Source organism: Poecilia formosa, unplaced genomic scaffold, assembly GCF_000485575.1.
Source record: "Poecilia formosa unplaced genomic scaffold, Poecilia_formosa-5.1.2 Scaffold101, whole genome shotgun sequence".
Classification (NCBI taxonomy): domain Eukaryota; kingdom Metazoa; phylum Chordata; class Actinopteri; order Cyprinodontiformes; family Poeciliidae; genus Poecilia; species Poecilia formosa.
The window spans coordinates 165,965-180,199 of record NW_006800040.1 but is presented as its reverse complement, the minus strand read 5'-3'; the positions used below and the strand labels follow the sequence as shown (position 1 = coordinate 180,199).

Here is a 14,235-nt window from a genome sequence, read left to right as displayed (position 1 = left end):
TATCAGTGATGTGCGTTCACTGATATATGTAAGGTTCAAGGTCCATATCATGTCAATTCATATCAATTGACATTCAGCTGACATCTTTAGTTATTTTTTCTTAGACATTGTCTATGTGAAGTGGTGCTATGTCACTAAACTACCTTAAAACTGAACTGTATGGAGAAGGAAATAAAATGGCATGCTCAACTCAGAAGAAGCAATTTGACAAAAGATCCTCATTAAAATATAACAAAAAATATGTCAGGCAAAATATGTGGGCTGTAAACAACAATAAAGCTTATGCTTACATGATAAGCATAAGCTTACATAAGTTTACATAAGCTTACATGGTACATAAGTTTACATGGTAAGCATAAGCATTTCTCTCTTTCAAATATGTTCTTTGATTAAGCATGTTCTCTGAGCTTTGGGATAGAAGCTGTACAAAGCTAGTATCTGTTCATCTGTTCTGATAAACGTCAACAGCATAATGAAATCTAATGAAATTAGTTTAATCACAAAGTTTGTTCTATACTTGCACATATAATACTAATTGTTAGTTTATTGATCTGATGATAATTATGTAATGTCAGAGCAATCTGTGCTGTTGATGTTGGTTAACCCCTTAGCCAGCAGCAGAACGCCTGCATTCCGTTTTTATTTCCGTTACACTTTAAAGCATCTTGCACGGTTTCTATGGTAACATATTTAACATTGTGATCATTTTAATGATGCATAAAAAAATCTAATTTATTATGAATCATTATTATGTTTAATTTGATTCACATCAGCAGTCTGAGGTTTTTTCAGTTCCTCTTGATAGTTGTTTGGGCAAACATTTTAGAAATCCAGAAATTATAATCATCATTCAGTGATTAAATTGCATGTTTCATTGTATGCTTTAAGGCATGAAATTAAAAGTTTAGGATTCTGACTTGATTTGGGACTTCCCTGTTTTATCGTTGGACTCAACTTGGACCTTTTAAGTCTGGTTGAGACCTGACTCGAGACCTGGGTAGAAAGACTTAATCCTAACTTGTGACTTGCAAAGCAATGACTTTGCGCTATTTATATTTACAAACAGTTGATGCAATTGGTTTCAAATGGCGCAAGAGGAGCTCCTGTGTTTATGCCACCAATAGTTGACGTGTTTTTTATTATTATTTTTCCTGCTTTAAATGCTTGCGTGTCTATGTTTGTTTTCTGTCACTGCATGTTCAAGGTATTTTCAGTCTGTGCTTCTACAGCACCTGTGACTCACAGATAAACAAGACAGCAGGCGGTATGTGACGTAATGCAGCATGCATATAAGTCTGGACAGTTACTAGGTGTGTGACTGTCTGAGGATAAAGCAAAACCAGAAAAAAATCATACAAAAGAAAAACAACATGCAATCAGAGTTGGATGTTTAGGGATGTTTCAGTATGCACTCTACAAGTGATTTTCACCATTTAGAAGTCCAGAATTGTAAGCATTTTTTTAGAATATATGCTGGTTTTTATCTCTATGTTTGCCTATAAGTGAAAAACTTAGGCTACACCTGAGTTGCTTTCACTACTGGTATATAGAGTATGTCATTTTCAAGGTCCAAGATCTCTTTTTTCCTGTATGGGATCTTCTTGTGCAGCTTATATGCCACTCTTACACTCAGCAGGACAAAACAGAGCACACGCAATGCCAGATCATTGGTGCACAGCAGCAGCTTCACTTTGAACAAAAGAGAAGATGGAGAAAGAGATGGACAGTATCTGCTGGGAATAAAAAGACTTAGAAGACTTTACTGTAACGTGGGCATCGGCTTCCATATTCAGGTCCTACCAAATGGAAAAATAACAGGAGTACACAATGAAAACAAATACAGTAAGTATTTTTGACATTTCATGATGAAAATAACAACAAAGACCTTGATTAATGTCAGGAATTTGTCAAATAGTTTATACATTGACTACTTTTTTATTTTTAATCAGCACAGATTGGTTGTAGTTATTCAATTTCAACATAGATGTTTACCATTGAATTATGCAAACTATAAATGTTACATTAACTGTGTTTTGTCTTCTCCTTATACAACAAATAGAAATTTTGCTGGTTAAATGTTCTTTTTTGCAACATTATTGTTGCATAGGGGCTATCAGAAGAATGAAAATCTGTGATTAGTGGGAGATAAGGAGTTTGAGTAATAGTAATACTAAAGGCAAAGTATACAAAAGGGTATGACTGTGTAGGAGATTTCCTATGCAACCTTAATGCAACACAGGTGTGCAGCTTGGTAGCCTCATAGAGAGAAAAAAGCAGGAAAGAAGTAGCCAATGACTGTGTGTGTTCAAAAACCTGTATGTTTAATGTTATCATTCATGCAATTATGTTTCTGTTATTTAGCTCTACAGTGTATTTACAGCTTTGCTTTATCTTTATGTTTACATTGTAACTGTGGTTCTAATTGGCTTGTATTATTCTGTTTGTTTAAAGAACCACACACACACACACACACACGTTTGTGTTGCTATCTTTGTGGGGACTTTCCATTGACTTCCATTCATTTCTACAGCCTAAACCAGGGGTCACCAACTCCAGTCCTCGAGGGCTACCATCCTGTAACTTTTAGATGCGTCTCTGCTCAAATACACCTGGATCAAATAAACTGCTCGTCTTCAGCCTATTGCAGAGAGGAATGAATGCTGGTGAGGAAATTCAGACATTTTGGAGCAGAGGTGAATCTAAAAGTTGCAGGATGGTAGCCCTTGAGGACTGGAGTTGGTGACCCTTACCTTTACCCTTTTCCTAACCCTAACCAAAACTCAATTCATACCTTAGCCCTAACTCTGACCCCTGACCCAAAAAATTGGGGACCAATTGCTCCTCCGGTCCCCACGAGGAGCAATGGGGTATATGCCTCGAGAGGTGGTGACGTATTTCCGTTTGAATTTATGCCACATAGATTGGTTCCGGGTCCTGCTTGCTCCTATTGTTTTTGGCCAAAGCAGCAAGATCTGTACCATGAAAAAGACGCAAAACTTAAAATATCTGCTAGTTACTGGTACAACAATCGAGTTTTGTGGTGTGCCGTTGTGTCCAGTAATTAGCCGGTACCATCCGGTGCTTAGTTTTTTCATTTTCCTGCTGATATCAAGGCGACAGTGGACTGTAGCCAAAACTTAGCCACTACAGCTAACACACGGTTTGTAGCTGCCTGCTATTTCAAAGCTTGAGGATACTGAAGATCCAGCGTCAGAAATGGAAAGACGGAGGTTAAAAGGGAGCTGAACGCGCTTCGTGCTTCGTTCAGTGGAATAATTTGTTGGAGGAAAATAATGCCGGAGGAAATCTACTGCTACGGAAACAGGCTGAGAACAGAGGCAGCGATTCGGCACAAGGTAAGTCGATATGTGTGTTGATACGTTTGTGTTATACGAGTATGAAATAATTTTTAGGCAACTCCTTAGCTTTTGTTTATATGATATATAAAATACATTTAACATGCAGTTGCGATACCGAGCACGGTAATTTAATAACAGCCGAGAGCAGCAATGCTTCAGCCCGATCCAAACCACACAAGAAGTCAGTCATAATAATGTGCAAAACCTTCGCTTTACAGCCGCTTAAGTGGCACCGATCTACATGAAAAACCCACAGAACAAATGGTAAAAAATTTCCCGAATCCCGAAAATGACATTTACCTCTGCTGTTTCATAATTATAATCCACGTTAGAGTGAATTTTTCCACTTGGCTGCTATAATCTGTTCTTGAGTTACACATCGTAATTTCTCTTTTTTTTTCTCTCTCTCTCTCTGAGATTCTGCATAGAAAATGAGGTTATGAAGTTACATCCTCCCGCTGCTTTTTGTTTTTAAAATGGTAAATTTAGGTTTGCCTCGACTTTTATAAACTAATGCCTTATATGCATAATTTTTTGTATTACTGTTGGTGCAGATATTAGGCGAACACTGTGCTTTGCCTGCTAGTAGTTTAAATTAATTTCAGCTGCACACTTTCAAGAGTATTCAGATTTTAACATGCATTTTCTGTGTAGTAAATATTTAATTTCACTCTTACTCAGTAACTTCAGTGTTTTTACACCTCTGAAACATTTTTTTGCAGTGTCTTTGTGATACCAGAACTATTTCACTTAAACGTTTAATTTCTTGAGATATTGTCAATTTATTTTCAAGAAAAACTCTCGAAAAGAGCTGAGGATTTATTAGTTTTGATTACGTTGTTCAGCTAAATATGGACGCTTATTGTTTTTTTTGTGTTTTTAATTTTTCAGGTTTGCATCGCAACACCTCATGATGTGTTTCTGAGCCATGATCGCTGTGCTGATTACCTTTCCATTGGATCCAATCACCTGGACCAGCTGATGGCGTCCATCAGTCCACTGTCTGCCGGATCATCACAACATGGACTAACTTTTTTTTTACTTGGTTAAACTATGATCTTCACACCGGAGCACCAGATATGCAAAAATCTGCCTGCAGACTTTGTTGGCTACCCTGACACTGTTGTCATCCTGGACAGGGCTGAGCCGGTCCTCCTCTCCTCCAGAGTGACGAGTTTTCATCACCAGTAAAGGCAAACAAGTCTGATGTCTGATTAGCTGCTAGGAAGTACATTGTATATTCAATGTTCATTTTGCTATCCTGTTTGTACCTACAATAAAATTGAATCTCATTTGTAATACTCTACATTTCACAAACCTTTTTTCCCCATTTCTCAGTTTTTATGTTATATCAAGTATTTGCATGTAGATCAGGAGTTCAAGTGAGATGTTAAAATGCAACACTTTTAGGTAATACCAGCAAAGAAATGTGAATATTAACTAATATGCAGTTAGTCATATAATTTCATATACTGAATAAGGCTTGATGATATGACTTACAAGATTTTTTTTCATATCAGATTTGATTTTAATCAATACCTCCCATCCTCAATTTCTATAATAAAATCACAGAAAATATTTTCAAAAAGTGCCTTTATTTCAATCATCTGTTCTGTGAGTTGTATAAGGAAGCATTATGGTCAGGATACACGATTTTTTAATTGCAAGAATGCAGTCATCGTTACAGCAGAATAAAGATGCAATTTTATAATAATGTCTCAAAATTACAAGAAGTCGTTTTAATGAGAAATAAAGATTCAGACTGATCTGACGTAACCAGCTCAGTCCATGTGGTTCTGACATTTGTCAGTAATCAATAGGATGTACATTTCCACCTCAACTGACCAGGTAAGCATTAAGGTAAAAATAAAAAATAGAGCAAATACTGTAAACAAAATGGAAAGAGCTACTGATAGAAATACTTTCTATATAAAGACAAGCAAAACGTTAATAACAGGAGAAAAGTTGTTGGCAACATTAGCTCAGCAGATCTCTCCCTCCAGGAAGCCACCAAACAGAACTCCTGTCCAACTCCAACTACAATAAAGACTAAAAAAAGAAAGAAAACGGGAAGTTAAAATAACAAATAATGCCAGTTTAATAATTCAGATCTAAGGCGTTCTGGATTCTATTATTGATATTTTACAAATTTCACAAGTCAATTAGAAGGTTTCACAAATGTTTTATTTATTCTGCTGTTACAGAATAATCTAGTTAGGTTTGAAATGTCTAGGTGTTGTAGTTTCTAAAGTACAACACATTAAAAAAGCTCAAGATAGTGAAGAATTAAGTGTAATCGCCCTTTAGCTATTTTCCGAATTAGATGCTACATTCGGAAGCTAACTTCAGTTTTGACTGATAGCTTGGGCACAGTATAGACAGATCTATATATGTTTATATAGATATATAACTATCTATAAAGCATAGATATGTAGATTGCACACTGCACAGGTAGTCAAAACACTTAACGTTTACATAGCACCTTTTTAAGCTTGTCCCTGTTAGCTACGTCAGACATATGAGGCATTATGGTGAATACAAACGATTTATTAACTTACCTTCGAAGTTATAGTGACGTTTTGACACATCCAGCTTAAATCCTTTGTTGTTGTTGGAGCGTTTCAGGACGTCTGAATAATTTTATAGGCATCATTAATAGTCATGCAGCGACTGAGAGGCCACTGTTAACATACTGTTGCCTGCGCACCGGAAGTGTCTATGTGGCTAAAAAATGCGGAAGTGCTAAAACGGAAGTCCGTGGCATATATCCCATTGGTCCCCACAACATAGTATATGTCAGGAAAATCGTCCCCACAAGGTATTACAAACAAACGCACACACACACACACACACACACACACACACACACACATATACACCTGCTTCATGTCCATTCTGGCAACCCTCTATATAAAGAAGAAAAATTTAACTGGTCTTCTGATCTGTTCCGCATCCACACAAATCTAATAAGTGTTCTGATCGGACACTCTGAAGCGATTGCTGCCAGCTCAGATCCAGAAGTCTTCCCAACACAAAGATTTCTGTTTAGTAACTCAAAACAAAACTTGTTCCATTGTGCAAGATTGATTAGTTTTTGTTGGTTGTAGAGATGGACTTTGAACTACTACTGAATGAAATTATATTTAACATTTTTCATTTTTACATTTATGGGATTTATTTAATTACAAAACAATTAAATTGAGTGCAGTTTCTGATTTTATTTAGAAGGAAGCAAATTTGAATATGTCTCCATATTGGACCACTTTGTGTCAAGGTGTGGGAACAATCATCTCCTCTTGACTGTAAACATAACAAAGAAGATGATTTTAGATTTCAGGAGGAACAGGGTTAGATCAAATCTTGTTTCCATCATGGGAAAGGAAGTGAGGTGGTTGAAGAGTAGAAATACTTCAGTGTTCATCTCGACAACAATCTGAACTGGAGATGCAACAGTGAAGTGTCTATAAGAAGAGACAGAGCAGACTAGACTTCCTGAGAAAACTGTGATCCTTCACAGTTTGCAGCAAGATGCTTCAGATCTTCTATAAGTCTGTGGTTGAGAGTATCATCTTTTCTCCCATCATCTGTTGAGACAGTAGCATCAGAACCAGGGACCTAAAAAGAATCAACAGCCTGATAAAGAAGGCTGGTTCTGTTCTGGTTCTGCTCTAGTTTTGAACTGGGAATGACTGGGGAACCTCTGGAGGTGATGGTGCAGAAAAGAATTCTTCATAAAATCAAGAAAATTATTGAGAAAATATCGAGATTATTGGTCTCGTAAGGACCATTCTCCTTACAAGACTGTCTTATAAAACAGAGTATCTTCAGACAGAGGCTTCTTCAAATTCATTTCAATAAGGACTGCTACAGGAGATGTTTTCTGTTGACAGCCTTTGCTATCTGCAATAACTCTTTAATTAAATGAGCTACAAAAATATTTCAGTTCCTTTTTCTTCCCCTAATTTTTTGAATTTCTAACATCTGTCAATCTATTATGTCACAAAATTTTAAATCTATATATATTTCTTATTTCAATTAATTGAATTTGAAAAATAAACTCTAAGTCATAAAGGATATTTTGGTCTTAAGAGCTCTAGTCATTAACTCCCCTACCAAACTGTCTGTTTTGTATATATTATAACTAACTAGATAGATAGATAGATAGAGTGAGAGAGAGGTAGGTAGACAGACAGATTTTTTCAATTTTCATCTGTCCCTGGTGAGCATCATAACAGCAGTTTCATTCCTTTAAGCAGATTGCAAATGCTTTTGTAAATCAGTGCCAGTGATTATGTACAACTCTCTGCTTTTTCAGACATTTTAATCACTTATGACATGTTTGTGAAAATGATGAAATTATGACTCTCTGTTGAATAGTCACAATCTCCTCAAAAATTTAAACATATCATATAAGTCTTAATGACCAAAATGTTTACACAAGTTGTAATAATGTGTCAGGCATATTTCTAGATGGTTTCTATCATAGAATAGGTCTTAGCCAGATTGCATGAAGAATCATTTCAAATTAAATGTAGAAGAGGAGCTTGGTGTAGTTTGTAGCTTTCTGTCTAGTAACTCATCGATATAGAATCAGGGTGGACCACTAATACTTGATGCACACCCGTGCCATCCAGTGTTGCAGATTTCAACATTAATATGTTATCTGTTGCTCTCTGGGGTCAAGTTGCTTAAGTTGTGCTCATTTGACTAAACAAGTGCTTAAATCTTCACAGTAATTAATTCTGTGAGGTCAACATTTGAAAATATCACAAACAACTTCGTCTTTATTCCAACTTGGGAGTAAGAATTATTTCTATTCACATTTGGTTTCTCCATAATTTTTAACTACTGTTCTTCCCTCAAGGCCTTTTAGAAATTTCTCCAGTGGAAAGAGGAGTTGTGACTTTGTATGGGATCAGAAGTGGTCTGTTCATCGCCATGAGTGACAAGGGGAAACTTTATGGTTCGGTAAGATATGACTTTTCTCTGCATAACTGTAGAGGTTTTGATTTTAGAGTATTTAATGTAAAAAATAACTTTTATGTTTGATAAAACAGGCATTGGCAGACCATTAACAGTATGGTATAATTTGCAATCAAGATCCCACTCTTTTGTTTGTTAATTGTTTTCTTTCTTTCTTTCTTTTTTTAAACAGATCTTGTTGATGGAACAATAAATAGTTTTTGACTTTGCAAGTTTAATTGTAATGTAATTCAGTATTGTCACTGTATTTCTTATTTGGTGGTGGAAAATTAAAGCTCACAACAATAAAATGTGAAAAAAAACTTAATTAAATGTTACAATGGGGAAGTAGGATTCATCCTATAAATTACAATGAACAACTCCTATTCCAACTAATAGTATATTTGCAATACTTGCTCTTTTGATATGCTGTACTTGTTTGATGCTAACCCCTAAAAACACTGAAAAGGTCTAACTTACAAATGGAACTGATCCAAATACAGACTCAGATTTACTTGAGGAGAGTTTTGAGAAAAAACTTTTCGGAATAGTTTTACTAAACTGTACTTTTTACTCTTACTCAACTAAAATCTTCCTCTTACAATAACTTCCCTGAATTAAAAACAAAAATGTATCAGATATTGACACACCTGCAGTTTAAGTTAAAGTGAAACTTTTTGTTCATGCTAGAGTTTTGTTATTCTAATTTTCTATCTGCTGACCCTGCTGTGTCATTTATATAATACTGACATATTTACTGGCCATAGCTTACTCCAAGCTTAGTAGAAGTGCATGCAATGTAAAAAAAAACCCTCTAGATAGCAGGGCCACATCTTTGCCATCAGTAAAATGTTTTCGACATGCCTCTTGCTCCGACTTCAATTGCTTAATATTTGGAAACATGGACAACATGGACTGAATGACTTCATTCACTTCCTCCAATGCCATGCTAAACTACAACCCTCTACAGGCAGATTATATTTCAAAAACAGCACAGAAAATCGACATCCTTCTTCACAACTCCTCCTTCTGTTTCGTTGAGTGGTTGAAACTCAACCAGAGAAATTGACTTCATAGAGGGAAATTTCAGATGGAACACTAAAGGAAGATGAGAATCAAGTGAAATTGCTGAGGAAGGCGGTGGCCAGGGGATCTATGCTTCCCTTCTCCATCACACCTGAAACAAATAGTTAAGATTTCAAACAAATTTTGCATCTACCCCTATACGCAGACTTATGGGATCACTTGGAATAGTGGTTATTAAGCATAGCACAAATTTTAATGACTGTTGTGTTATTATATCATTATCATTACTATATCACTATAGCAAATGGTTTGTCATCACCAGGGGCGCTGCCAGAAATCATGGGCCCACTGACAAAATATTTGTTTGGGCCCCCTGCGAAGCTGCTGTTACAATTTTTTGAGTCTGTTTGACCCTTAAAAAGCGTCACAATTTTAAAGGCTTGCATCTGCCTTGCTTTCTTTGGTTCGATAGTGATAATTAGCACAATATTTACTGCTCATTAATTTAACATCCAACAGCCCACATCCAGCCTGCGAGTAGGTTGCTTAATTTTTTTCTATTAGTTTTAGATTACTGAAATGTCTCTCCCCATGAGCAACAGTCAAAAGCAATGTGCAACTACACATGAAGCAATCCAGACTTCTCAAAAAAGCTAGTAGTTGCATTTTATTCAAGCCGCAGTACATAACTTTAATAAAAAATATGTTTTCTCCATATTTGCTAAAGCTGTCACAATGTCATAGCAGTTTGTTATGAGACAGATAATCTGTGAAAACAATCAATCTCCTTCATCTCCTCCCTGAATTACTATTACTGGTTAAAGTAATGCACCATTCTGACCAAAACAACCAATCAGAACTAGTAGGATGCTCTTAGCACTGTCAATCAACTTCATTCACTCACTGCTAAATGAGCTAATGGTGGAGAAACATCTTATTACAAGAAACCTTTTATCTGTCGTCATCGGTAGCTATGCTAGCTAAACTGAGCATTCACAGTTTGAATCTGCACAGCTCTGTGGTATGCTAACTGCAGCATGGCACAAATCGAGGAGGAGGAAGGATGAACATCACCACATGAGATTGTGATTGACAGCACTAAAACTCTCCTGCCATTGACTGGCTGTTTCTAGCACTGAGAAGGCAGAGGAAATAGATTTTTCACAGATTACCTCTCATACCATACTGCCACAACATAATGACAGTTTTAACAAATACAGTATGTGAAAAAAAAATATTTATATAAAAGTTACATACTGCAGCTTTAATTTCACTCAGGAGAGGACGGGTCAGGAGGGACGTGGGTTAGAGCTTCTGCTCACTCACTCAGATGAGAGTGGTAAAAGGCACAGGGAACAAGTTAAATATATGAATATGTTGGTAATTTTTTTCCTTAATTCATTTAATGCTAGTGAATTGGAGGCAAACAGTAGTCTGTAGCTAAGCTAACTATGCTAAATGGTTGATAATCACACAGTCTACTTGCCTCTCTTGGAGAAAAACTGGGTGATAAATTAACACTCTTGACTTTTCCTCTCTCCCTCTCTCTTTTTTGTTTTTGAAAACCTGATTTTATAACTTTTCTTAGCAGCATAGTAGCTGCCACAGTTGCCGCTGTATTCAGCTGCAGCTTCTACTGACTGTAGCTGCATACCTCACTGTTAAGCGTTCCAAGCAGGAACGAACCATTTCATGCAGATCCAGGGGGGTTCAGGGCAAAAACGGATGTGTGTTTTATGGTCTGGGAGGGATAACATTAATTTTTTACTGCTAAAAACAATCTTTGAAAATACAATATGATTAATTTTATATTTGACATTTTTTTATTTTATGTCTATGAACAAAATATAAATAATTAAATTGTGGAGGGCCTTCTGCTGGTCAGGGCCCCTAGAATCGTCATCACTTTTCACCCCTTTACCGCACCCCTGGTCATCACTAATGTATGCATTCTGTGGTTTCTGATTAAAATTACTTATTAGTGCTTGGTTTCCAGACTGGGGGAGACAAGGATGGATAAAATCAGAAATGAATACATCAGAGGAACAGCTCATGTCTGATGTGTTGAGATAAAGTCAATGAAGCCAGACTGAGATTGTTTGGACATGTACAGAGGAGAGACAGTGAATACATCGGTAGAAGGGTGCTGAGGTTGGACCTAGAGGAAGACCAAAGAGGAGATTTATGGATGGAGCGAAAGAGAACATGGAAGGTAGACGGTGTGAGAGAAGAAGATGCGGAAGATAGAATTACATGGAGACTGATGACTCACTGTAGCGACCTCTAAAGGGAAAAAGTCGAAAAGAGAAGAAGAAGAAGAAAAAGAAGATTTTTTTTATTATTATTTTTAACAAAACATTTATTTACGATGATAATGTGCACAGAATACCATTAAAAACACAAGATTATCACATCAGGACATGCTTAAAAAATAATTAAATAAGGTGCTTGTTAACCAATAGTTTTCCCTGAGTTGATATAGGGAAAACTATTGGTTAACAATAGTTAACCAATAGTTTTCCCTACAGAATCTCATTAAAACCCCAAAGCTGCACAAAATTCCCTATGTTCCCAGTGGCTCTGTGGAAGCAAAACTCTGGCGTCAGCCTGGCCTTGATGTTGCACTTCCACAGAGCCACAGCTGAGGTCCAGGCTGGAGTCTGTCTCTATGAGATAAATAAATAGCCATTTTTGGTTCGGCAGTTAAAAATGTTTAAATCTGGCACTTTGGCTTGTTGGCTTTGTTAAAACACAGTCAATAAATAAATATAGAACTGGTAAAAACAATGCCAAAACAGCTAAAAACACTCATCAATAAACTAAAAAATGTCATCAGTCTTCTACAATCAATAAAAACATGATAAACACTCTCAGACAGACCACAGAAAGGACACTCATTTAAAACCCTGGACTACAAACTGATAAAAAAAGAGTTTGTAGCAATGACGCCATGTAAAACCCTCCATTGCAGATGGCCAGTCTGTTTTTTTGTCAGAGGTTTGTAGAGCGTCCTCCACTGAGGGGTTTGTCCTCTCAGACGGTTCGCCCACACGCTCACTGGTCTGTTCCGTAGCATTCTTCCATTCAGGATTTTGACACAGTTTTTGCAGAGTACTTTTGGGCCCGTACTCTGGAGGCTCATCTGTGAGTCTTTGCTGTATAGCAGGCGACCACTGTCCTTTGTGAACCAGGTATTCAGGGTCACATCAGGGACTGGGTCTGTCGGGTCCGGCAAAATCTTTCCCTTGTGGAGCAGCTGCAGGAGATGCCTCTCCCCAGCAATCATCCTCTCTTTCATCAGGTCCAGGAAGCACTTCACAAGTCTAGTGGACCGGACTAACAGCAGAGAAGCAACGACCTGGGTGTTTGAAAAGTCCGGTCCAGCTGCCTCCACCAGATGTTTCACAGTCGTCGTCTTGGACTTGCACAGCGCCTCCAACAGTCCCGGTATTGGGCCGTGACACACATCCAGTCTGGACCCACAGACCAAAGGCTCTTCTAAAGACCAATGCACCTGTGAACGACATAGTTTAAAAAGGCCACAGGATTTAAAAACACCCTGATAAAACTGAGGCAACCCCTTTAAATTTAAAAGACTAAAATCAGTTAAAAACAGAGCAGCATCCAGCCTCAGAAAATTAACACGTCTGAGGATATAGCTGGCTATATCCTTACACACAGGAGATCCTGTCAAGTATTTCTGAAGGAACTGCAAACGAAATATAGCTGTTTTACTGGCCAGGCGGACAAGGCCCCCCTCTTTTCTTGGTAAAAACAACAAGCTGCAACAAAGAGCTTTTTCAGCTCTCCAAGGTGAAAAAAAAAGCTAGAGGAAGCATCCATCTCTGTGATGTTTTGGATCCAGGACCTGACCAATACGCCTTGGACTTTACTTTCCAGCAGGTTTGCTAAAGTTAGTCTTTTTGATTTGAGAACTTCAAAGTGCTCTCGATTTCCTGTGGATTCACTAAGTTGTTCTAATTCCACGATATTCATCTCCAGAAATCTGATAGATCTGGTAATGTCACAGGTGACATTTAGTGTGCTGCTGACTCAGCAGTTTTATTTGTACTTTGCCATAGACCCACCACTGTCTCAGACAAGTAAAATAAGTCTTTCTCTGTCTAAAACCAGTCCAAAAATAACTTAAAACCTCTTTAAAACCTTGATCATGAGTTAAAGTTAAAGTTAGGTAAAATGTTTCTAATAAAAACACACAACGAGATCACGAGTGATCTGTAAAAATCTGGCATGTTTTAAACATGTTAAATGGTGTTTAAAACAATAAAAACGATCAAGATGAGCTAAAGAGTTTCTTTAGTATGGGACCATGTGTACTGCCTGAAACCTGCGTGCATCCTCCTCCATACATCCACCAGGCCATGAGATGAGACCAGCTGTCACAGAGAATGTTGGGCCACTGGATGTGGCTCTGCATAGTTACGGTCTAAAAACTCATTTTCAGTACAATTAAAATCCCCACCTATAAAAACATAATCCTCAGACCCACAATCTCCCAACCTTTGCCCATTTTTTTTTTCGAAAAAACGATTTTTCTCTGCATTGGTGGTAGGAGCATAAATATTAATAAAAACTATACTAAAATGATCAAACTTTGTCTTGACTAAAAGATACCTCCCCTGAATAACATGTTCAACTTCTGTAGAGTTTGGGGTGAAAGCTCTAGAAAAGAAGAAGCCGACCCCTGCACTCTGGGAGGTGCCATGACTTAAAATGACCTCCCCACTCCCCTCTCTACCCCAGTCTGTTTCTATTAAATGGTCACTATGAGTTTCTTGTAAATAAATTACATCAATTTTCTTTTGGTTCAAAGAAAAATCAAAGCACATTTTTCAGCCTCCCTCACCCTGTTAAGATTCAAAGATGC

At 37.3% G+C, this 14,235-nt stretch overlaps 1 protein-coding gene and 2 long non-coding RNA genes across 3 annotated transcripts in view; 2 read left to right on the top strand and 1 right to left on the bottom strand.

Annotated features, from left to right (window-relative positions):
- The first annotated feature begins 1,553 nt into the window (after positions 1-1,553).
- LOC103142803 (fibroblast growth factor 4-like) overlaps positions 1,554-14,235 on the top strand; it is a 21,291-nt gene continuing 8,609 nt past the window's right edge. The window contains exons 1-2 of the mRNA XM_016674784.1: positions 1,554-1,842; positions 8,224-8,327. Coding sequence (XP_016530270.1) covers positions 1,554-1,842; positions 8,224-8,327 — 393 coding nt within the window. The remainder of the gene's footprint in view (positions 1,843-8,223; positions 8,328-14,235) is intronic.
- On the top strand, positions 3,613-4,799 carry LOC107836979 (uncharacterized). Its single transcript, XR_001662950.1, has 2 exons — positions 3,613-3,838; positions 4,251-4,799. It is a non-coding gene; the product is annotated as an uncharacterized LOC107836979 (long non-coding RNA).
- LOC107836980 (uncharacterized) lies at positions 5,268-6,055 on the bottom strand. The gene is made up of 2 exons (XR_001662951.1): positions 5,918-6,055; positions 5,268-5,396 (listed from the first exon to the last, which is right to left on the bottom strand). It is a non-coding gene; the product is annotated as an uncharacterized LOC107836980 (long non-coding RNA).